The 25,115-nt window shown below is 49.1% G+C and overlaps 1 protein-coding gene across 2 annotated transcripts in view; it reads left to right on the top strand.

Annotated features, from left to right (window-relative positions):
* Positions 1-25,115, top strand: part of ASIC2 (acid sensing ion channel subunit 2) — a 1,024,770-nt gene that overhangs the window by 930,442 nt on the left and 69,213 nt on the right. For both annotated transcript variants that reach the window (XM_033847876.2, XM_033847875.2), the window contains exon 2: positions 15,769-15,919. In XM_033847876.2, coding sequence (XP_033703767.1) covers positions 15,769-15,919 — 151 coding nt within the window. The remainder of the gene's footprint in view (positions 1-15,768; positions 15,920-25,115) is intronic.

Below are 25,115 nucleotides of genomic sequence, written 5' to 3'. Positions count from 1 at the left end.
AGGAACGGACGTTCGGTATTAACGCTGACCTGGATGTCAGTCCCACTCTACCTTGGCTACCTGACTGAACCTTTCTGAGCTCAGCTTTCTTGTGTGTAAAATGGGAATCTAACACCTCCCACGCTGAGTCTTTCAGAGAAATAAAGGAGACATTGCCTGTAAGCACCTAACACGTATGTGCTCAGTATATCTTCCCTCGGCATCTATGTCCTCGGCAACCCCATAGTGCTCAGTGCCGGGCAGAGGAGATTGGATGTTGAATGCAAGAATGAAGGGGTCCACCAGTCAGTCAAGCCCAGAAGCAGAAGTTGGGGCTGCTCTCCCCACAGTCCAGCTCCCTCTTCTGTCAAATGAGCTGAGACGTCCAGAGAACTGGGAGTCTTCTACTGCGGACGGAGGGTTTGATCCTTTCACAGCATCTTCGCCCCCATCCTCCGTCCCAGAGCCTTCTCATAGCGCTCGCATTGATTTCTCTCTGCTCTTCCACTTTTTTTTTTTTTGCGGTACGCGGGCCTCTCACTGCCGTGGCCTCTCCCACCACGGAGCACAGGCTCCGGACACGCAGGCTCAACGGCCATGGCTCACGGGCCCAGCTGCTCCGCGGCATGTGGGATCCTCCCGGACCGGGGCACGAACCCGTGTCCCCTTTATCGGCAGGCGGACTCCCAACCACTGCGCCACCAGGGAAGCCCTGCTCTTCCACTTTTAACCTCCATTCAGCTTCTCCTTTTCTCTTTCTTCCTCTTTGGTGGTAGTGATGGGGGCCAGGGCCGCTCTTCATCTCCATTCCAATGCCTAGCCTGAGAGATCAATATAGACCTTACCCGGCCTTTGTATTTGCCCAGGTCCCTCATTGTTTCCCGAATGCCTGTTGGCAACAGTGTTTTATTCTTGGGGACACCGGCACTTAGGGACCATGGATCTGAGTTTGGATCCTGACCCCTGCTTATGGGCTTAAAGGGCTGATTTGGGGATGATAATTTGCTTATGGTAGAACGTCTTGTAACCTCTCAGAGTCTAAGTTTTCCATCCTTAAAAGGGACATAATAACACGTAAGACCACGATGAGGATTAAATACATAACTGTGTAAGCTGTCTCGCACAGCGCTTGGCCTTAACCCAGAATCAGGGTCTTCACAGTCCGGCCCAAGCCACCTTTCCCATCTCATGCTCCACTTCCTCCGCTCACAGCGCCACAAATTAAAATTCCAGCCGTGGTTTCTAGTTCCACCGTCAGCAGACTGAGCCAGCCCAGACCCATCTTCCACTCCATGCACATAGACATGCAGAACAAAGTACAGTTTTTTAAAAAATCTTTAATGCAGAGCTAAGCTCGAAAGAAAAGGAAACTTCAGGTGCCGGAAATGAGAAAGCCCTGGAACCAAGATGCCTTCATAAAGCCAGGACCCAGGAATAGCCATCTCTCCACCAAGGGGTCTGGAAAGGTCTACCTACCAAGGAAATAGATTTCTGCTGGGGGCTCTAGGTGGCATGTGTGTGTGTGTGTATACAAGAGTGTACACGTGTGTGCATGTGTGTACACGTGCTCTGCTCAACTCAGATAAAATCCCCTGAATACCTACCGTGTGCACTCCCCAAGCTGGACACAGGGGATCTGGCCCACAGTCCCCTCCCTCCACTGGAACGTCAGAGTGCATCCCCAGGAGGGCAGAGACCCTTGGGGATATATTCACTGCTGTTCCAAACACTTGCCCCATATTCTCATTTAACTGCATGACAGATTTGCAAGGTGGAGGGTATTACAAAGAAGAACTGAGGAAGGGAAATTAACTAACTTCTAGGTAGGGACAGAGCCAGCATTTGAAACCAGACAATTTGAGTCTGAACTCTTGTGTTTAGGTGCCCTGGTGCATAACCTCGTACCAGAGAGTAGGTGTGCAAAAATGTTTGTTGAATGAAAACCCGAATGAGTGGCCGGGAGGGGCTCCCAGAGCAGTTCAGGATGCTGTGGTCAGGGTCGGACTGAGCAGGCCCAGTCCAGGCAGCACTGACCTGCGAGGGGCCCCGCGTCCAGCCCAGCTCTCTGTAAAGGGTGCCAATTTCAAATGAAATGGACTCCCCTGGCCTACAGGTGCTTGAGAGATGGTTCCTCCTGTCTCAGGACGGTTGCATCGGGCCCCACTTCCTCCGAGGCTCCTCTCAATTTTTTTTCCCCTCCCCACTGTGCATCTGGCTCTAATTCCTTTCCTGGGTCGCATTTGGTGGTTACCACTTATGTTCTAAAACGCGCCATTAGGCATCTGATGTATGGTGTGTTCGGTGGGTGACCGCACCGGTGCTCCAAGCCGTTCGTGGAAATGAAGAGGCTGCCACCGTCTGCCGCGAGCACCGCCTGCTGACAGCGGCTGCCAGTCGGCCCCCTGGGGGTCTGTAGGCCCAGATGGGGGAGGACAGACTGTCCCCCCAGCCTCACAGGTCCCCCCAGCGACACGAGCCCTGGAGTGAGCAGGTCTGACTCCACATTTAGCTTAGCATCCGTTCGCTTACCTGGAACCCATTTATTACATACTCAGCTGTGTACCAGGCAAGATGAGGGTGCCTTTCCTGCCCTGTGGAGTTCACTGTGTATGACTCCAGGCCCGATCCAAACAAGCTTAGGGTCTGAGATGGGGTCATAGCTGTAGCCAAGCGGGTCTGGGGCCCATGGGGGCTGCCAAGGGGAGACTGTGTCCTGTCAACGTGGACACACAGCTCTCCAGCACCGGGTACCTCTACAGCAACAGCAATGAACTGGGGCGTGGAGAGCCCCAGCAGTTACTCCTAGAAATTGCTTGGGACCCCTCTAGAATCCTGGGATGTTATCAATGGAAGTGTCCCCATAGATTTTTTTTTCCTGCCTTTTAAGCCAGGCTGACCCATTCAGACACCCCTCCCTTAGCCATCCCTAAGATGTGGCCTCCAGTGGTAGCTGGTGAATGAGACAGGCCTTCAAGACCATCCCTTTCTCTCCAGGGGAGCCTGTCTTTCCTTGGGCTCATCTCCCCCTTAAGTAGTAATAACCCTAATGAGCATGGCTGTCTAGATGCCAGGCACCCAAGCTCATTTAATCCTATGAGGTAGGTCCGGCCTCCCATTTTCCAGATGAGAAAACTGAGGCTCATAGGGGTTGAGTGCCTTGCTCAGGTTCAAACAGCTAGTCAGCAGTGGCATATGGCTCAGAGCCTGAAAACTCAGCCTGCTTTCCACACCTGCAATTCCTCTTCTTGACTTGGATCCTTTCCTCACTCCACGCCCCTCCCCCCAAGTCTAGCGGCCTTCCTAGACACCTCGGGTACTCTAGCCCCAGCATCTCCCACTGTCTGGAATGAGGGTCTCTGGCTCCAGTTCATGGCTCTGGAGGATCCAGCTCTCCTCCAGACCCTCTGCCAGTACAGGACAGGCTTGCCCAACACCCCCACTCGAGGAGAAGGGTGAGGGTCCTGACCAAGGTTATATCTGGTTCAGGCCCCTGCTCCTGGAGTACCCTCCTGGGTGGCGGTGTCGAGGATGCGCAGAGTATTTGCATAAACGCTTCTAGGGACAGGGAGCTCACTGTCTCCCAACACAGCCCATTAGATTCATCTCTGTTCAATAATGAACATATATCAGCTTTTAATTATGAAACAATTTTAAACATATACAAAGTAAACAAGACAGTATATGAACCCCATGTGCCCACCATCCAGATCCCACAATATTAACATTTTGACATTCTTGTTTCCCCTGTTCCTCTGTTCACCCCTATCCCTCGCTTAAGGACGATGATGATGATAATGGTGATTTAACATTTCCTTTTGTTGTTGTAAAATGTATGTATACTGAAATGCACCTATCTTCCCTGTATTGTTTTGACAAATAGATACACTTGTGTAACCCATACCCCTGGGATATAGAATATGTCCATCTCCCCAGAAAGATTACTGTGGCGTATTTTAATTAAGTTCTTTCCCTATGTCCAACCCAGATCTTGGCACTATTCTCCATGGCAGTACAGAATAAGTCTATTCTCTCTTCCAAATGATATCCCCTCAAACATTTACAGATCGCTTTCATGATCCGCCTTAAGTCTGCTCTTTTTCCATTTTAAATACCCCCACTTCCTCCGCCATTTCTTCTTTGTTCTCAGAAGACAGGGGAACTGGCTTCTGACATTGATAAAAGGAACCCTGATTTCACCCTCACCAAATCTCTCCCCGGCCCATCCAACCTGAAGTCGTGAGCTCAGGCAGAGGTCTTGGCCACTTGCTTAAGTTCCTGCTTCGGAGAAAGCTGGCTCCTGGGGGGAGCCACACAGGAGTCCTAGCTTTATACAGTTTTTGATCAGCTACGTTGTGTGCAAATTTCTTTCTTTATAAAACAAATTGCACCATTATTCTTTCAGTCATTCTCTTTGAAGTTGATCATTCAACAAAATTCTACTGAGTACCTATGCTAAGCTAGGCTCTGCATAGAGCCCTTGGATAAATAGGTAAGACATAGTCTCAGAGTTTGGGGATGAAGCAAAAATAGACAAATAAATGAAAGCGTTAATTTATTCAGCATTCATTGGTTTTCTGCTAAGTCCCTCGAACTAGGGCAGATACAGGGAATATGGTAGCGAAGAAGATGCTCACCCCTGCAGAGACTTGCAGTGGTGACAGCTGACAGCTCTCCCTGAAGCTTACAGGGCTTGAGAGGAGGAAATTAACTGGATATTTTCAAGGTAGAACCTATAGGACTTAAACATGCAGAGAGCTGCTGACCTGCCCCCCTCAATTCTCTGATTTGGTGGATCAGCGTTGTAGAATTTCAGTTGAATTTTGGGGACATAGCAAAGGCTCATACTGTTAATCAGTGACACCCCTGGGCCATCCTGGAGAGCCTCAAGCCATCGCTCTGCCATGTCTAGGAAACAGTTGGCAGTCATGTGGTTTCACGTCCTGACTGGCAATTAGTCTAATTTATACTCAGACATGTTAGAACATGCTCAGGTGCAAATCCTAGATTTTGCCCCATTGCTGAGAAATAGTAACCTGGATTTCTTTTTGTCACTCACATAGTGGGATACAGAAAGCCCAGGTTTCTTAATCGGACAAAAGGGTGGAGCTCCTGGCTCTACCTCTGACTTGCTGCATGACCTTAGGCCAGTCGTTTGACCTCCCATGGATTCTGTTTCTTCTTCTCTAACAATGGGAGCAATAGTAGGGTTCCTGGGTGGTTTGCATGGGAAGTGCATTTAAGCTCCTGGCATGGCGTCTGACATGCAGTAGGCATTCCGTCTCAATTATTAGAGAAGATCTGAAGCTATTACCAGGGACCTCTAAAAGCACTCACCAAACAGATGCTTACCCCCCTCACACCCCAGAAGAACAGACAGTTGACAGGGCTGGAGAGACAGCAAAGCCTATTAAGGAACTTACATTTGATCCTCCAAAAAGCTCTTCAGACCTCACTCGGGGTTGGTACAGACATCATTAATTTTGGTCCCCAGGGCATCTCTGTGAGGCAGGTGCAGCCAGTCCACTTGACACATGAGAAGGCAGACTCACCGAACCAGAAGCTGGAAGCGCCTGGACTTCATTCCCATCTGACCCTGAGAGGTGTTACTGTTGCCATTCTTCAGATGGAGGAGTCAGAAGGTCAGAGAAAATAAGTCACTGGCCCGAGGTCACATGGCTCAGGACTGGTAGAACTGGGATCCCCGCTTGGATCTGTGTCAATAAAAAAGCCTGTGATCTTTCACTTCTCTGTGATGCCTCTTGCAAGTAACTCACTCTCTCTGAGCCTCAGTTTCTTCATCTGTAAATGGGACAATAGTGTCTATTTTGCAAGCTTGTGAGAACAGCCTGTCATGCCACTTTCATCATGAATGTCTTTCTTCCGATCTTCATCTGACTTGTCTGGAGCAGGGCCCAGACGAGGGTGAGGCAAGCGAGGCATCCGGGGTGCAAAATTGAAGGAGGCGCTCACTCTCAGCCCCCGGAAGTGAGAGGCTCCTTAAATTCTGTGCCCGAGGCACCTCACCTACCTCATCCTAGTCCAGGCTCTGATTTGGAGGTGAGGAGGTGCGATGGGCTTGGTGGGGGAGTGTGGAGAGGATGGGAAAGATTGGGATAGGTCATGCTGATATCAAAGCAGTAGCTGAAAACTGGCCCTCTGAGAACGTGCAGAAGCTCAACAGGACCGAAGGGTTAGAACAAATACTACACAAGCAGACCTTGCTTCATGTTCATTGTTCCTCAAGAGCTGCGTTCTGTAAACTGATGTGTGGGAATCAAGGATGGCCTTACAGCTGCTCCATCGCCTTGATGATCTAAAGCTGTTTTTTCTCCGTTTCTACCCTGACAGCGAAGGGGAGTGTCCATGTCGTATTTATCTTTGTATTCGCAGGACCTCACAGAGTATTTGACATGTGATAGTTGCTCATTAGATGTTGAATGAACTAAAATTCTTTGTCTTTCATTCTGAAAGCCCCTAATCATCTCAGGTCCTTTGATCCTTTGATCCTAAGTCAAGGAACTGTGGTACCATGAAAATTACAGTTGCCTGGGAGTCTAGTCCACCAGTCTGAAACAGAAAAACATAAGGATGGTCAAGAAATATTAGCCCAACGTTAAAAGCTCATAAATGGCAGAATTGGTATTTGGTTCCAAAGCTTATGCTTGCTCCACCGGAGTGCAGGAGGGCAAGTCTAAGCAATTTTTTTAATATACAAAGTCCTACCTCTGCCTGTGTCACCAACTAGAGTCCCTTCTGCCTAAATCCCCAAAACTGTGGCCCTTAAGTTGCCCTGCTTAAAACTTCCCCAACTATCAGGCATTGCCCTTAACTATAGAAACACTGGCACCATCAGCAGAGCTTACATTCTTCCAGCACAAGGAGGGTAGATAGGATTCAACTCACTTGCCAACTCTTAATAGTGGCAGCCAGAATTACTGGACTGAAAAAAAACCTGTGAGACTCAGAGGGAAAGAGTGCTGTGATCCATTAGTTATGTCTGCTGTGGACCTCGGAAGGAGAGTGGTATTGTGCATGCTGTGTATCTGCCAGCTGGTCTTAATTCCACACTTCAGGAAAGCAATCTGATTAAACTGCCCTCCGCACTCATGAATCTGGGATGCCTTTAAACGTTCATAATGCAAGCTTTGCTACTGAGATTACATGCTACTCAACCTCCAAGACCAGCCATGGGGAAGAACTAGAAGACAACGACATCCTCTGAGCAGTTCCTGGAGAAGCTGAAATATGTTTTTAATGAGAAAACATGAGATCAGTAAGAAAGTGATATGAGGATTTTCGTGCCGTGTGGGTAGTTACCTGTTTGACCTTTTCTTGATCAGCTTTTAGAATCAACCTGCCTTGGGACTGTTTTCAGCCCTGGCATTAATCGGAACATCTGCTTTACTTCTGTTATCATAAACCATCGTTTGGTTTTTACCCATGCATTGTTTTCCATGCAACCCTGTAGAATAATGTGATATTAACCAGGAACACAATAGAACACATTTCTGATCCCCACCTTTCCCCTCCCCCATCCCACACCTGCTCAAAGAAGGGCGATTCCCAGAAGGTGTGTAGTAAGGCAGGTGCAAGGAATGACATGTGTCTTATCTCAGGGTGGGTCATCCAGGTATAAAACACTCACAGTGGGATGGGAAGCCCGCCCAAGCCCCCTGGGATAGGTGCTGGGAAGGTGGGGGAAAGGTGAGGTTCAGCTGAGCAGCCAGGCTGATACAAACTTCTTATAGAGGAATACCCAAGGAATGTTCCAGAAGGAATCTGGGCACGGCCACAGGAAAACCAAATGGGCACATATTCCTGTAAGTGCAGCAGACAGCAGTTAGAAGAGGGCACAGGGCTGTAGTCACAGGATCAGGAAGGCAGCTGTAAAAAGAACTCATAACAGGACCAGGAACCCAGAAATCACAGCGTGTAGGAGCTGAGATTTCAGAACTTGGGTGCAGAATCCCTACTACAAACAATTATCTTAACTAATGTCACTAGGTAGGTACCCTCTGCCAGGCACTTCCCATCCATTATCTCGTGAGTAATCAGAACGTAGACTAAGATGTGCCCCGCTGTGGGGCTCTGCACCCCGGAAGGGCCGAATGTGGCAGAACTCAGGGCTACATCCCGGTGCATCTGGGTGGCTGCACCTTGAACACAGCCCTGCCTCCAGTCGCCTCTGCCTGGGAGCTGGCGCACACTGGGGCATCAGGAATCGTGTCAGCAGGGTTAGAAGGAAGGAATGGGGGCAGCAGAGGGACATGGTACCAGGCTGTGGACGGTTTGTGCCCGCTCTCTCTCCTTCACTTTTTCTGAGCCTCTGCCCTCCTCGAAGGCAGGGAACCCCTCCTGAGTCCTGCTTCCCGCGTCTGAGGACAGCCAATGGGATGGTCTTTGCAGTGAGCCTTGGCTTGCTAGAAATGTGCTCTTTTTCTTAACCCACCTGCCTTGGCCCTATATCCCTAAGTTGGGCTTGGTGACCTGCTGGCAGTGTGCGGATCAGAGAGCCGGGCTTGGGGGGTTGGCGGGGGGTCCACTGAGACTGACACTGGTTTCCTTGGAGGGAACCAGTTGCCAGCTCTTCTCAGTCGCTGCATGTGTGACTTAGTGATTTTCAACTAGCTGAGAGCTCAGCTCCACTATTCATTGTGCACAACATCTGGCACATAGTAGGTGTTCAGCCAGGATAACCTGACTCCAAAGACTTCCACAAATCCTGCCCACCTCTTAGTAGAGCCCATCACTGTCTACCTGGGTAGGGGTTGGGGAGGGGTGTCTGGTTCCGGAAGCAGAAGAGAGCTGGAGTGATGGGCTGGTAGGCAGGGCTCAGCGGGCACCACTGGCCTTCCTGACACCACCATGGCCCTGTTAAGCCCAGGAGCCAACCTAAGGGATCTGTCTCAATGTGCTAAGTACCACTGGTTTCAGCAGCCCTGTCCCCGAGAGAATTCTGTATCAGTCCCCACAGTACTTGGTACCACGCAGGATCATTCTGCAGGGCCACCCTCCCTACTAGGTGGTCCCTAAAGAGTTGATTCATGTCTGCATTCCCAACGCCTGGGGAGGTGCTAGAACACGAGAGACGTTGTGTAGATGCAACTGAATGGACGAGCCACAAATGTGGTCCCAGATGGAACAACATCTCAGATTCCATTTCTGCAGGCAAATAGCAACTCTTTCGCCTCCCCTGCTCCTTCAGGGCTTAGACAGGATACAGGCCACAAACAAGAATGTTCTCTGCCTGGCCCGAGGATTTGTTTTTCTATGAAGTGCTTTCAGATCCATGACAGCCTTTTTGATCTTTACGACAGTTCTATCGGAAGTTGTTCTTACCAGCATTTCGAGGATGAGAGATCAAGATTCAAGATGAAATGACTTCCCCAAATCAGGGCAGAGCCAGTATTGGAAGCTGGGGCTGCCTCGTTCCCAATTCCATGCTTGACTTTTTTCTTGCACCCAGACACCTGCCCGTTAAGTGCCTACTGTGTGCCAGGTACGGGACCAGGCACTGGGAACCCAGAGGTGGAAACGACGCAGCCTGTACTGCCCACAGGAGACAGGCAGTGGAAGACCCCAGCAGAAAGAGCAACCAACTCATCCTTGGGTCCCCTTGGAAACTTCCATCATGCCCAGACTCCCCTCCCCCGACCTGCCAAGCTGCAGTCTAACTTGAAAGGCTTCTAGCTCCCCACATCCCACTTCATGACCCCAGGTCAGGCCCAATTTGGGGTGCTCACATGAGATGCCAGGAGGGATTCATTGGCGGGGGTCTGGCATTTCAAATGACACTCCAGGTGCCTTCAAGTTGCCCCTGTGCCTCTGTGAGCCGTACCCCTAGAGAACATTTGCTCACAAAATGTGTGACTTGAAGGAGAGCGCTCAGAGTCACCTGTCGCTCCCCTCCGTGCTGTTTCCCCAGCTCACAGATTTGCAGTCACCTGATGCTCTTTTCTTCTGTGTGGGGCTCACACATCTCTTCCCGCGTGGTCTGAAGCTCTCTGGACAGTTGCCCAGCAGAAAAGGCCCAGGCTGTGCTTCAGGCTTGGAAGGAGGAGACAGGCGGGCTTCTTAGTGAAACTGGCACAACAAATGTCACATCCTGGCAGATGGGTGCAGGGGCTCGAAGGAGGGGGATCGCAGTACCATAGTATACGCTCAAAGAATGCTAAGGGTTCTTTGAGCGACCCATACATATAAAGGGAAAAGTCAGGCGAACCACTCTCTAGCTATAGGGCCTTGGATGAGGTATTTAGCCTCGCAGAGCCTCAATTTCTCATCTGCAAATTGGGGAGAATAACACCTACATCTGTGGGCTGTGTGAGCCTTAAAATATAGAAGGTGTATAAGCAATCAGCATAGTGCCTGCCTCGTGGTAAATGCCCAGTGACTGTACATTCTTCTTTCCCCTTCAAAAAGGAGCCCGGAGAAGAATGATATTAATGATGTCCTAAAAGAGACCGGTCGGGAAGCGGGGAGAAGTGTTTGCCCACTTTCCCCTCATCTCCTTCATTCCCAAGGACCACAACAGCCATGCGGAGGTGCTTTCATGGGTATCCATGAAATGGATGAAATCGCCTTTTTAATCTCATTGTGGGGAAAAGGAAGAGTCATGCAACAGTCCTTGGAACACGATAGGTGGTCAGAAATTCCTGTTGCAGGAAGAGATGAATAAGCAAGGAGATTTCTTAACGAGATGCCGTCCCTGCCTTCAAAGAGCTGACCGTCTATGGCGGCCTCCTCACGCACACATCCCTCTGCCGTACTTCATTTTCAAACACGTTCCTTGCAACTTCAGAAAACAAAAGACAGCTTCATTTTGTTTACTGGAAGCCTGGTAACCCATTTGACAGACTGTCTCACTTCCCCATGTGTGAAATGTGTTGGAGGAGTTTGACGGAGAAGAACAGAGCAGATGAAACAGTGGGCTTCAGCACGTCCATTATTTTGAAAGCAGCCTAATGAGAAATTTCAGCGACTCACTGGGAGGAAAGTTCATTCAACTCAAGACTGAGCTTTAGAGGCCTTTTGGAGCAGCACAATTTCATTTCCTTCAAGTGTAATAAGCAAGAAGAGACAAGGAACCCACTGCTTAGGAGAAGCCCTAAAGGTCAGGATTAATGAAGGGTTGCAAGGTTTGAAGATTGCAGGCCCAGTTGTGTGCTAGTAAGCGGTTATTTCAACAGTCCTTAAGGGAGCTTCTTATACATAATTTATTTTAAGGGAGCTTATACATAATTTATTTTCTTAAGCAGGTACATGGTGTTGAAATGTTTGCACTACTAATTGGACCAGAAAACTGTGCCTTCGTGGGTATCTGCCGTTCCTAACCGTTCCCAGCAAGGGCTCCGCGTTGCATTTCCCAGGCTCTGCAAGGCGGGGTGCCCCAACAGGTCATACCGAGCCTAGAGGCTGGTACCCAGGCCAGCTGGAGTTGCCAATCTTTCTTATTCCTGGATGCAGTACCCCGGCGAGGGAAGCTTAGCCGTAATCTCCAACCCCTGGCATGTGCAAAGAGAAAGCTTTAGAGGAAGAGCGTAGACCCAAGCCCAGTGCTCCCAAACTAGCTGTGTGACCTGGGGCAGGACACTTCACCTCTCTGAACCTTAGACTCTCCACATGCAAAATGAGACATTTGGGCAGGAAGATTTTTGGCAAAGATGACTTTCACCCTGGAATCTCTACTTACCGGCTCTATGACCTGGTTCAGCCTCTCTGGGCCTCAGTTTCCTTATCTGTAAGACAGGGGTGATAATACCAAACTCATAGGGCTGCTGCAAAAATTAGTGACAACAGATAAAATGTGAATGGTGCTCCAGAGAGGGTAGCAAAGCCAGTCTGTGACATCGGGGCTATTCTTAGACCTACTGGAAGGCAGTGAGACCCTCTCCCCATCCCCACACCCAGGTTTCTTTTATCTAGAACGTGCCAACTGTGGACAATTATATGCCAACAGATTGAATAACCTAGAAGAAATGGACAAGTTTCTAGAAACATATGGCCCACCAAAACTGAATCAAAAAGAAATAGATCATTTGAACAGACCAATCACTAGAAGTGAAATAGAATCTGTAGTTTAAAAAAAAAAAAAAAAAACTCCCTGTAAACAAAAGTCCAGGGCCAGAGGGCTTCACTGGGGAATTCCACCAAACATACAAAGAATAACTTATACCGATCCTTCTCAAACTCTTCCAAAAGACTGAAGAGGAGGGAACTCTCCCAGAGTCATTCTATGAAGCCACCATCACCCTGATACCAAAAGCAGACAAAGACACTACCAAAACTGAAAATTACAGGCTAGAACGTGCCAGGTTCAGACTGGCGGTGGCTATCCACTCCACCAGTAACCGGTTACAATTCAGTTGTTGGAATCCAAATGTAGATTTTCAAAGTGGATTTTGTGCATCAAAGTATGTCCCCTTCCTACAGAACTCCATGGCCCCAGCGATCTCATTGGCTGCCCTGGGCTTTCAGCAACAGGCTTAACATTCTTAAGGAATAAACAGTTAGTGGCACATGGCAGTTTCCATCCCCTATAACTACTTCAAGATGAGCTTAGTATCGTGGGGACGTAAGCAGAGAGGACAGGACTCCTCAACCCCACCCCCATTCTTCAATTGATGACTGACCTCCCCCGTAACCCAAATAATTTCTCTCTCTTTTGCTGAAAAGGACCTAGTATGGATTCATGACTCGTGAAGATGTCTATTATGTAATCTTCCAAACAAATTCACTTGCATTCTCTCATTTAGGCGTTACAACCATGTGGCAAGATTATCTTGCTCAATTTTCAGATGAAGAAACTGGAGTTGGGAAAAGTAAATGCCATGTTCAAGGCCACGGACTTGACAGATAATGAGAAATCTGCTTTGATACCTTCTTGTCTGGCTCGAAATTTCAGTGTTCCTTCCTTGGTGGTAAAGTCACACCCATGAGTCCCAGCTCTACTACCTACCTCTTCACTAAGTCTCAGTCTTCCCAACTGTAAAATGGGCATGTGATAATAAGATGCTTCCCCATCAGGGTAGTTGAGACCATAATTAGGAATGCTATAACTCCTATGAAAATGCCAAGCAGGGACCAGCACAGAGTAGAGGCTCAGGAACTGTTGGTTTTCTTCCCTCCGACTTCACGGGGCCATTGAGAAAGTTGAAGCTGCCCACGTGCCATCTCTGAACTGTAACACACGGTACCAGTGTGAGCAATGAAACTGATGGTCATGGGGCCCATCTTTATCTCAGGCTTCCCCCTACAACCGCCCCATCACTCCTGGAGATCCAGGTTTGAAACGTGCACCATTAATTCTTACAAACCGATTCAACTAAGGACAATTCTAGACTCTTAGCAACCTTGCAAATCCAGCCCTGCCATCCACGACGGGGCTGTCAGCACTTACCGAGAAGCGCCTTGGAGAATGGCAGGTCTGAAGAAGCAGCAGGCTCAACCTAAAAGTCTAGACTTAAATAAATTGTATTTTCTGGCTGGCGGCGATAAGGCATAAATTGGAAGCGCATGTTACACTTACACGTCATTATGCATCGAAATGGGGAAGGGGAGCGGCATCTTGTCCCAAATTTGTAGCAAAACTGCACTGTGTGTACATAGCTCTCAGGCCTTTGATGTTGAGCAGAGAGGAGAGTGATCCTCTCCGAAAAGCCCAGGCAGGAGCGGCTGAGAAGGAGGCCAGCAGAGAAGTGCAGTGAGCATGAGCCCGCCTGTCTCTGAGCCCCTTCTCCTGCCTCTGAGCCCCTTCTCCTGCCTCTGCAAAGGTAAACTGTCTTTCCTCTAATAAATACCTTCATGGAGAAGCAAGCAAAAATGCTTAGGAGCAATCAGTTAGGAAGCTGAGAAGGCCAGAGCAGAGAAAGAGAGGGAAGGGGGTGGGACAAGATGTCAGCGTGAGCTCCCGCCAGAACCAGCAAGGCTGCCCAGCACCAAAGGGCACCTCCCAGAGGTGGGCAGGGGGATGGGAGTAGCAACAACTTGGAGCCCATTCATTCATTCATTCCACAAAACAGACACAGCCCCGCCCCCTCCAACAAACAATCGCGTGAATCGCCATCTAGTTACACGCTTTGATGTGTGCTATAAAGGAAAATACTGGGAGTGTGAGGTTATAAAACAAGAAGCAGTAGCAGGGCTTGTACAGTCCCCATAATACTTGCACATAGTAGGAGCTCATGCATATGAATATTGATTGGCTGATGGAAAAAGCAAGGCAGAGAGGAGCAGCGTATGGCTCAGAAACATCCCAGTGACAATGTCAACATGCTCAGAAAGATCACGTGTGTTAGAGTCAGACAGACATGGCTTTGAATCTCAGCTTCTCTACTTAATAGCTGTGTGACCTTAGGCAAGTCGCTTAACCTCTCTGAGCTGTGGTTTCTTCCTCTGCATAATGGGAGGAACAGTACCCACCCATGTTTACTGTTGCACGTGATAGCTGCCGTGGTGAAAGAGCAAGGGGCACAGTGAGGAGGGATGTCATATAACTTGGTCCAGGAGCACGGGAAGGTATCTTGCAGGAGGAGATGCATCAATCCAGTCTTGGAGAACAGAGGCTGCCCAGGCAGAGAACTAGATGTTGTCCAGGCAGAAAGAGGAATGAGAGGGGTTACAGGTGGCAGCAGCAGCAACTAGAAAACCGCAAGTATTATGTGAACCAACAGGACACATCCAGAGGTGCTGCAAGTTGTTTGATCTGCTCCACCCACCCACTCACTCACTTGTTCATTCATTCATTCATCCACTTGACATATATTTCTGGAGCACCCCCAGGTGCCAGGCCCTGTGCTAGATTCCTCGATGTACGTGCAGAGGTAGTCTCTGAAGCCATGGAGCTTCTCTTCTAGTGGATTCTCGTGGACTCAGATGGGAAGAGGAGGATAGAGCAGGCAGAGAGCATCATAGAAAACTGGGTGTGGAAGGAGGGCCTGGACCTTACTGTAAGGGGGATGGGCAGTCCTGGTGGATTTTAAGCACAGGCTTAATATAATAGGTTTGCATTTCTGAAAGACTGAGCCACAGTGAACTTAGAGGAGGGGCTGGAGAAAGTTGTCTGGAATCCGGGAGCCTAGCTGGGAAACTGCAGCATCCCAGGCAAGAAATGATGGGGGTCCTAAGTTAAAGCAGTGCAGAAGAGAGAAGGCAAAATTCAAGTCGGATGTAGAGACAGTGTTGACGGGCCCTGCCGGCTAATTGCCTGTGGGGGTAAGGAAGAGGAGGTGTGGGCAGCCGCTCTGAGGGTCTGGCGTGAGCCCCTAGGCAGGTGGCAATGCTGTTCCCCGGGACACAGTGTACCGGAGAACCATCCAGTGGGGCACAGAGGCTGAGGAAGATTTGATCCCACGGGGACATGCTGAGTGTCGGGGATCCATGGGTCCCCCTGAGGCCACGCTTAGCAGGCAGTGGGATCAGTGTGTCTGGAACCCGAGAGAGAGCTTGGGGCTGGAGGCGCAGATTAGAGGGTCAAGAGGATACAGATAATGCCGGACACTTGAAAGGCGCGTTCCTGCCCAGGGCGGGGCTGTGGTGTACAGAGGGAGAAAAGAGCAGATCCCACTGCAACAAAAGCCAAAGGTGTCCAGATGTGTTCTTTGATGCCAGAGTCCCACTTGGCAAAAGTCAGGCCATTAGCCAGGGGCGAGGAATCATTGTCGCCAGGAGGGTTGATTGTGACGGGCAGTGGGGACTCTAGCCTGCTGTTGGATTTCTGGGGTCTCCCCAGTCTCTGGAGCCCAGTCTGAAGTCACCCATGTGCTTCTCTCTCTCTCTTCTCTCCTTCAGGTGTTTACAAAATATGGGAAGTGTTACATGTTTAACTCAGGCGAGGATGGCAAACCTCTGCTCACAACAGTCAAGGGGGGGACAGGCAACGGGCTGGAGATCATGCTGGACATTCAGCAAGATGAGTACCTGCCCATCTGGGGAGAGACAGGTGAGCTGGGCCAGGGACTGGGGCAGTGGGTGACGGTGGAGGGGTGCGGACTCTGAAAGACGTTTGCCTCGGGTGGGCTGTCTTGGCCCACCTGGTGAAGGACTGCTGTCTGTCAAGGGGTTAGTGACATGACAGTCAACATAAGGATGTCCCTGGTATGGACTGCAATGATGCCCTGGGTTACCTTGGATTTCACTAGGTGGGAGCGGGCAGATGATGGGACCACTGGAAAGGGAAGGCAGGGAGGAAGGTTGGAATTAACAAGTATGGATGGGGAGGTAGGTGGCTTGGTTTCAGGAGAAGAGGAAGGGGTGAACCAGCTCCTTCCTCTACCACCAGCTTGAATATCCCAGCCCAGCTAGCAGGCCCAAGGGAAAGGAAAGCAGACTCCTCCCACTGAGGGAAGGTGGAGAGGCTGCTGGAGAACTGAAGCACACAGACACAGGGGCCTGGCACCATGGCTGCCCATGTGTACAGTCCCCAAAGCTTATTTCATGCATCCAATTATGCATTTATTTATTCAGCAAACTGTTCATTAGTCACGTATGCTATCTCAGGCTTTGCACATAAATAAGGACATTAAATTGAAAAAGACCAAGCCCTTGATCACAGCCTAGAGGAGGAGACGCAGAATCCAGTGGGACGTGAGGGTCCTGCGTGCTGCGGCAGGACGGCAGCCTTCGCCTGGGAGGAGGGAGGGTTCAGGGAAAACATGGGGTACTTGCACGGGGTCTTGAGATTATCCTGGATTACACAGGTGGGTCCTCATAAGAGGTCAGACAGAGAAGGCAACGTGATGACGGAAGCAGAGGTTGGAGTGATGCGGCCAGTAAGCCCAGGGATGCTGACCGCCTCTAGAATCTCAGCAGGTGGAGAGAGTAAAAAGGGGCCCAAGCATGGGACACTGGATGCCAAGGAGACCCAAAGTGAGATTAACGCTGGGTTCAGAGCGAAATGGGGGGGACGGGGGAGGGGGTCTAGAGATGGGCCTGGGAGGGGCCTCAAAGAGGGATGAAGGGAGAGAAGATTCCAGCAGGACAGAGGCTTGGGCCCTCAGGTTGGCGCCGAGGAGAGGTTGGAGGCCGAGCAGGCTGGCCCTCACTTCTTGCGGTCCCCACCCCGTGACTCCTGCAGCCGGTCCCCCCAGCCCCCATCCTGAGGTCTGGCCCTCACCAGGCCCAGGCTCACCAGGCTTCTGACCCCCACCGGGACGACCACCCGCAAACCCCGAGCTCTCCCCCCTCCCCCGCACCGGCCCTCCCGGCGGCTCTGGCCTGAGCATCCCACGGTGCGGTGCGGGGGGCGGGGGGGCGGTGCGCAGGGCCAGTCACCTCCCATTGTGCTCAGTCCTCCTCCGGCTGCTGCAACTGAGCGGCAAGAGGGCGCCACGCGACTCGTTCCGGCACCATCTCTGGCAGCTCACCTCAGGCTCCAGGCCCTCCAAGCCCAGTCTGACCCTGGTTGAGCAGACGCTTCGATGATCCCGTCCACTTTCCTGAATTCAGTATCCCTTGGCCCCCCTCCAGCAATGTGGGAGACGGTCCCTCTGGGACCGTAATCGTCCTCCCTCCTCCGCAGCCCTGCGTGCTAGGAAGGGCCCCTCATCCCCGTTTGCCAGGGAAGGAGGCTGAGGTTCGGGGCTTCACCCAGGCCACCCAGCCAGGCCTCCTGAATCCCCACCTCCAGGCTTCCTCTATGGTACCTTTCTTCAGGCTGATACGTCACCATGCACGAGCATCTCTTGGAGACTCTGGTCACCTTAAAGCTGCTCGTTTCCTGCGCTGGTTGGCGGGGTGAGCCTCACGTGGGTGGGAGTGAGGTCCACACACCTGCCGAAGGAGGAGAGGCGGGCTCTGGCCGGTGAGGGATGCTGGTCCACAAGGCCACCTAAGGAGGCACGGCCACATCCTGCTGTTTGCTCATTGCTCCCATGGGCTGGGGGCACGGCCAAGCCTCTCGCCGCCACAGTCCTCGGCAGGGAGGAGCCTTCCTGACCTGCCAAGCCGTGTGGCTCCACAGATGCCATCTTGCCTCCTTTACGTTTCCACTTCCTCTCAATCCCCAGGCAAAGGAGCCTGGGTCCTTAGAGGAGGTATTTGGGTGATGATGGAGAAGAAAGAAATTGAAAGTTGGCTGTTGAGGGAGTGGCCACAGACAACTTGATGACAGAGGCAAAGTAGGAGGACAGGAAAGTGGCTTTACAGAGTCAGACCGAAGATCAAACCCCCAGCCCTGCCTTTATCAGCCGATCAGATGAGAGCTGTCTGCAAACTGTAAGCAGTGGAAGGTTGATAACGGCAACCAGTAGATGGGAGGATGGTCAAACCCATCCCAGAGGCAGAGACTATGCCAGATATCTCATACCTACACAAGGGCACCTTATCATCTGGATGTCTCATTCTCAAAGCAGAGCCGTTGGCACACTCTTGCTTCACCTCTCAGACATTTAAGGGAGCAGTGGGGGAGCCACGCCCCCAGGTGTAACTCTGACCTGGAGGATGGACCTTTGGTGCCAAGGAGTGAATTAGGAAGAGGCGCCCTCTTTGGGTGGACCCAACCCTATGGACTCATGCTTAGCGAGTAGAAAGTAACTATGAAATTTACCAAAAGTGTCCTTTCCTCCGGGCTGACAGTGCCTCCTTGGTCAAACATCCTTGTGCAAGGCAGCCTGGAAATATGCCATTTTGAAGATGGCAGGCTCAGTCACACATGGACCTTGACCGTATGCCCCCAAGTCGGCCCTATGGGCTGTTAGCAGTTTCAGATGTTACGTGTTACAGGAATAGAAAGGATCTGGGGAACCCTGGTTAGGCAAAATTAAACACATTAATTCAAGACAGGAGTTCTTTAATACACTACATTATAAATCTCCAGGATAGGCGTATTGCATACACCATTTATTTCCTCAGTGCTTTTGACCGTGGAAAACCTTCTTTTTCATGGAGGAGCTCACAAAATAGAAAAAGGACAGAAAAGCTGTCCTCGACTACGGAAGTGCAGATTTCATGACCAACGTTTTTCTAAAGGAAATTAAATTGAAGGCGGGTGGGAGGTTGTTAAAAATGAAACTCTGTGTAGATGCCTCTGAGTAACTTCAAAGATAAAAGAAATAAGCAGTGGGTTATCTAGGCTGCAAATGAGAGAAACCAGATTCAAACAAGCCTGGGCATAGAAGGAATTGTATTGCCCGTGGAATCCAAGGCAAACTTCAACAACCCAGCAGCAGGAAGGCAAGGGTGCAGCATCAGAAACAACTGGAACCAAGGGCAGGAGATTCCTCGATCTCTCACCCCTTCTCTCACCTCTCCTCTTTCTTAACTGCTTTATTCTCTCTCACTAGAGACAGGCTTTTTCCACACATATATCTTTTCACACGTGGTTCCCAATAGATGTATATCTTACACGTCCTGCCACCAGCGAGAGACCATTCTGGTTCTCTCACTGATATCCTATTAAAAAAGAACGACAACAACAACAACAAAAAAAAAAAAAACAGGGAAGGGACTCATTGGTCCAGCCAGTCAGGTGCCCACCTCTGGACCAATCAGTGCGCAGGGGTGTGTTCATGGAAGGACATGGGAGCCCTGAGGGAGCTGGGTTCCCGAGACTGTCCCAAGAATGGCCCTGCTGGGGAAAGAGGGGCGAGGGTGGGGATGGGTTACATCTGAGAGAACCAGAATTGGTGTGCAGGGAGCCCTCTAATGAGCTTGCATTCTAAATAGACAGGTTCAGAGTTTATATCCTTCATTCACCCTGATGTAGAATACGCTTTGTAATCAAGTAAACTCCGCCGTGAGGTCCCCAAGTTCTAATATTGCGGGAAAATGAATTTGACATTATATTTTTGAGCAATTATTTTGAGAGTCAGTGCTCTAATAGAGGTCAATGTCTTGCCTTATATTATCTCCCCAGCCTCATCCCCTTTACCCTGTCCCCTTGTTCGCTTGGCAGTAACGACTCTGGCTTCCCTGGAACTCCTTGTACCCTCCAGGAAAGCTTACCTTCAAGCATCTGCATTCTCCTTTCCTTCTGCCTAGAATTCCCTGCTCGGACCCACATGGCTTATTGCTTCACCTCCATTGAGTCTTTGCTCAGACATCACCTACCCTGACTACCCTACTGAAGATTGTACCCCCGCCCCACTCCTTACCCCTCCTTATCTGTTCTGCTTGTCCTTTGTTCCATGTCGTGTGTCACCTTCGAGTATACCATCCTCCTCTATTGAAACACATGCTCCAAGAGATAGGGATCTTGGACTGTCTGGCTCACTGACACATACCAGGGCAATAAATATTTTTTGACATATCTGTTGAGAGAGAAAAAAAAATTGCTGTGTTTTGCACACTGATGGGGCCAGGCTGAGGAAGAAACTAATATTAATGAGTAGCTACTATGTGCCGTGAACATTCTATCCCATGAATCCTCCAAGTGACCCTGCTAACGAGGTGTTATCCCCACTGAAAAATAAAGACACTGGAGCCCAGAGAAGCTGGGCTTGTGTGTTCCCCTTGGGGGAATCTCCCCAAGAACACACACTTCACTAAGTGGTTGAACCAAAGCTGAAATCCCACATATGGACCCAAAAGCGATTCTCCTTCCACTATATTCCTTTAATGTTCAAAATGTGATTGTAAAGGCCCTGCCATGAAAATAGCTCAGAAAAAAAAAGCTCCAGTGACATCTTTGGAGACAGAATGGCATCTAATGATAGGTCTGCTGCTGTTCTCCTTTTCTATTTTTTCCTCTTTTTTTTTTTCCATCGCAGTATCCTTGTACTGAACAAAAGCTTTAGCACAGCTCCAATATATAAAGCAGATAAAGGTAGAGCTGCTCTGGTCCAGCTGGAGACGGGGCCCCCAGTTTGATTTCTCCATACTCACTGTGGCCGACCCTGAGACATTCCTGGAGGAACCCTAGGACTCCAAGGAGCCCAGCTTGAAAACCACTGAATGGGCAACCGATGTTATTGGGAATGAAAAGCACCCATTGGTCCTATGGTTGTGTACATCCCAGAGACCAGCTCTACATCCCTCCCCCTTCTCCTGGCATAGTGAAAGGAGTCCATGAGGTGCCTGCTGAGCTCCAAAGCTTCAGGGAAATTGACAGTGTAGATTTCTGGTCAGACACAGTGGAATGAACATAAGTATGTGTGGAGGCTCCCTCCCCAAACTTCCCCTAAATTGCAACAAGGATTTTTTTTTTAAGAGTATAAACCCACGAGGACGAAGAAGATGGGTGAGAAGACAGTAGTAGATGTCAGCAAGTTTTTGGAAAATGGAGAGCAGATGGTAACTGACTGAGCAGACAAGGCTGAAGGATCAGGCTCTGCACAGGGAAACCAATTAAAGTCAAGCGATTCTCACCATAGATGCCCCCCTCCTCCCAGAAAGTATGAGGGGTTGGAGGCATCACATACTGTTGACGACAGGGTTGAGAGGTGCAGGTAAAACTAGGAGGATTAGTTAAAAGTCTGTAAAAGGGGCTGTTAAGTCCCCCAGATGTCCTCCCATGGCCCAAAGCAGCCAAATATCTCTCTGCGCCCCAGCAAAAGATAAGATTGAAATAGACAGGCTCTGGGCTGGGGGAGACCAGGCAAAGCTGAGGGCATGGGTAAGGTGCTGTACAGAAAACAGGGAGATAAGCTGAAATTCTGCTTACTGAGGAGTGAGACCCCCCAGCCAGACTAATCTACCTCGCCCACCCCCAACCAGAGATCTGGGGAATCCCTTCCTGGAGACACTGACAAGCTCAATAGAAAAGATTCACAGAGAATGACAGTCAGGAGTCCCCACACAAACCTAGTTAGATCACCCGAGGGTGAAGTCCCCTGGTAAGTCTTCCCACACACAAGGAAGACTGTCCAGGCTCGAAGTACCAGTTGGGCTTCCCTGGTGGCGCAGTGATTAAGAATCCACCTGCAAATGCAGGGGACACAGGTTTGAGCCCTGGTCCAGGAAGATCCCACCTGCGGTGGAGCAACTAAGCCCATGCGTCACAACTACTGAAGCCCGTGCACCTAGAGCCCATGCCCCGTAACAAGAGGAGCCACTGCAATGAGAAGCCCGTGCACCACAACGAAGAGTAACCCCGGCTCTCCACAGCTAGAGAAAACCCGCGCACAGCAACAAAGACCCAATGCAGCCAAAAATAAATAAATAAATTTTTAAAAACTAATAAGTACCTCTTAACTATGAATGGAGAGTCAACAAGCCAAGCATTTGAGGGGAGCCACTAACAGGAAAGGAACCAAAACCATACAAACAAAAAAGAAACTTTGAGGAAATAGAGATAATGATTAATGGCAAAAAGCACTAGAACCCGGGTTCAAATCCAGCTATACAACTTACTAGCTATGTGACCTTCGACAAGTTACTTAACCTCTCTGAGCCTCAGTTCCATCACCTCTAAAATGAAAATAATATTATTATCTACTCTTCAAGGTTGTTAGGAAGATCGAAATGAGTTAATATTTTTGAAATACTTAGAAAAGTGCCTGAATAATATTAAGCACTATGTATGTGTTTGATAAATAAAAAATAAGTGTAGGAAGCAGAAGGAAACATCAAACTGTTTTAATTAAAATTCTCAAGAGATAAGAGATAATATGAATAATGCATTCATAAACACCAGCTATTAAAACAGGATGCTATTAAAAAGTAACATTCAAAGAAAAAGTTTTTTAAAAAAAACATCCTGGAAATTAAAAATATTATTGCAACCATTTTTTTAAACCCACAGAAGCTTTGGAATTTAGGAAATCGCCTGAAAAGTAAAACAAAAAGACAAAAAGATGGAAGATGGGAGAGAAAAAAATATGAACATGAGAGGATAAATCCAGAAAGCCCAACATCCTACAACTAGGAGTTCTAGAATAACAAAAGTGAGAGAGTGGAGAAGAGGATGTTGCCAAAGAAATAAAATAAGAAAAATTCCCAACTGACCCACATGATTTTCCATATTAAAAGAATTCACTAAGTCCTGTAATAAGTGGCAAAAGAACCAGACCAAGATGCATCCTTGTGAAATTCGGCCTCATACAGATAAAGAAAACCTTTTAAAAGGTTCTAGAGAGGAAAAAAAACAGTCACATACCTAGGATCTAGAATCAGAATAGACTTCTCCACAGGGGTAGTTGAAGCCAGAAGACAATGGCAGAATGCCTTCACATTTGGGGCAGGGACCAAGGGGGGGTGGGAATCTTTCTTGTCTAAGATAGAGCTCTATATCCAGCAACCTACAAATGAAGTATGAGGATAGAATTTGGTTTCAAATATATTTATATTTATATATATATAATATATTCCTATATATACATATACATGAAAGCATTTAAGTTCTACTCTCAGCAAATTTCAATTATATGCTACAGTGTTATCAACTATAGTCACCGTGTTTTACATTAAATCCTCTCACCTTATTGATTCTTTTTTTTTTTTTTGCGGTACGCGGGCCTCTCACTGTTGTGGCCTCTCCCGTTGTGGAGCATAGGCTCCGGACGCGCAGGCTCAGCAGCCATGGCTCACGGGCCCAGCCGCTCCGCGGCATGTGGGATCCTCCCGGACCAGGGCACGAACCCATGTCCCCTGCATCAGTAGGCGGACTCTCAACCACTGCACCTCCAGGGAAGCCCGGTCTTTTTTTTTTTTTAACATCTTTATTGGAGTATAATTGCTTTACAATGGTGTGTTAGTTTCTGCTGTATAACAAAGTGAATCAGCCATACATATACATGTGTCCCCATATCTCTTCCCTCTTGCGTCTCCCTCCCTCCCACCCACCCTACCCCATCTCTCTAGGTGGACACAAAGCACTGAGCTGATCTCCCTGTGCCATGCGAACTTACTGATCTTATAACTGAAAGTTTGTACACTTTCACTAACCTCTCCATTTCCCCCACTCCCAGTCCTGGCAAATGCTTTTCTGATCTTTCTATGAGTTTGACCTTTTTTTTTTTTTCCATTTCTGCTATAGGTACAAGCCAAACAAAACAAAAAGGAAAAAAATAGGAAAAACAAAATAGTTTCACAAGGAGGAGATCGAAAACGTTATACACGATAAGGCTGGGGTGTGGGCAATACTCACATAGTCATAATTATGCAAAAGCTGGATACTGACTTAATCAAAATATCACCTAAGCCTATATAGGAGGGTGAAAGGCAAGGGAATATGCTAGGATACTTCATACAAGAAACCTACACCCTTAGCTCCCATGGTAGAAATTCAGTAGGTAATATATAAAAATTTTAAAAGCCAAGAAATAACTGTCGAGCAATTGATGTCCGTGAAAATATGAAAGTCAGTACCGGAAGAAACAGCTCAAACCATTGAGAGTGGTAGCCTCCGAGGAGTGGGACTCGGGGGGTGGGGAGAGGTAGAGCAGTACCAACTGGCTTTTTAAATGATGTACATGTATTGCTTTGATAAAAATTAAAATTAAATTAAAAAATGATCAGAAAATTTCCACGTAGCTGGAAGGTCTAAGCAGCTCTCAAGGGTAGCACGGTTCCCAGCCCCCATCACAAATGGGACACAGCAAGAGGGATGCGGTTGGTTGCCATGGTTTCCCCAACACCTCTGCTTCCAGGAAAGACTCTTGTCCTAGTGCCCGGTACCGAGGACCTCCCCAGAGGGAGAAGTGCCGGCTCTGGACTGAATTCTGCAAGTCTGGAGCACAGGAACATGCTGTGTGCGGCTGGCTGCGATTCTGAGCTCACTGTTAGAGTGGGCCTTCATACTGGAGAGGTGGTCTCCGCAGGTGCCAAGGAATCTGGAGAAATGATGCCATAAGCCAGAAGCACCGCTGGAGGCAGGCATCCATGAATTCGCCAGAAGCAGCCTGACTTCTGTCATTCTGAGAAAACCTGCTTAAAGCACATGCAAAGTGCTGTGCAGAAAATATATGTGCTTCGGTTAAAACTCCCGGCCCAGTAGGCAGTGGTCTGACGGGACCATCTAGGAGGTGGATGAAACAGCCCCGCCTCAGAGCTCACGCCTTCCTATCCAGTAAATTGCAAAGAGCACCTACTATGTGCCAGGCACTCAGGGATACAGATGTAAGGCCCAGTCCAGGTTTTCAAAGTGTTCACGATCTAGGAACCATCTCGAGGCCTCCTTTTATGTGCGAGATGGAAATTCATTGATCCAATAGCTCTCACGTTAAGTGCCTTAAGGAATGGCAGGCATTTGCCGTCTGCTT

Source organism: Tursiops truncatus, chromosome 20, assembly GCF_011762595.2.
Source record: "Tursiops truncatus isolate mTurTru1 chromosome 20, mTurTru1.mat.Y, whole genome shotgun sequence".
Classification (NCBI taxonomy): Eukaryota; Metazoa; Chordata; class Mammalia; order Artiodactyla; family Delphinidae; genus Tursiops; species Tursiops truncatus.
The sequence above is the reverse complement of the archived record's forward strand: the minus strand, read 5'-3'. Positions and strand labels throughout refer to the sequence as shown.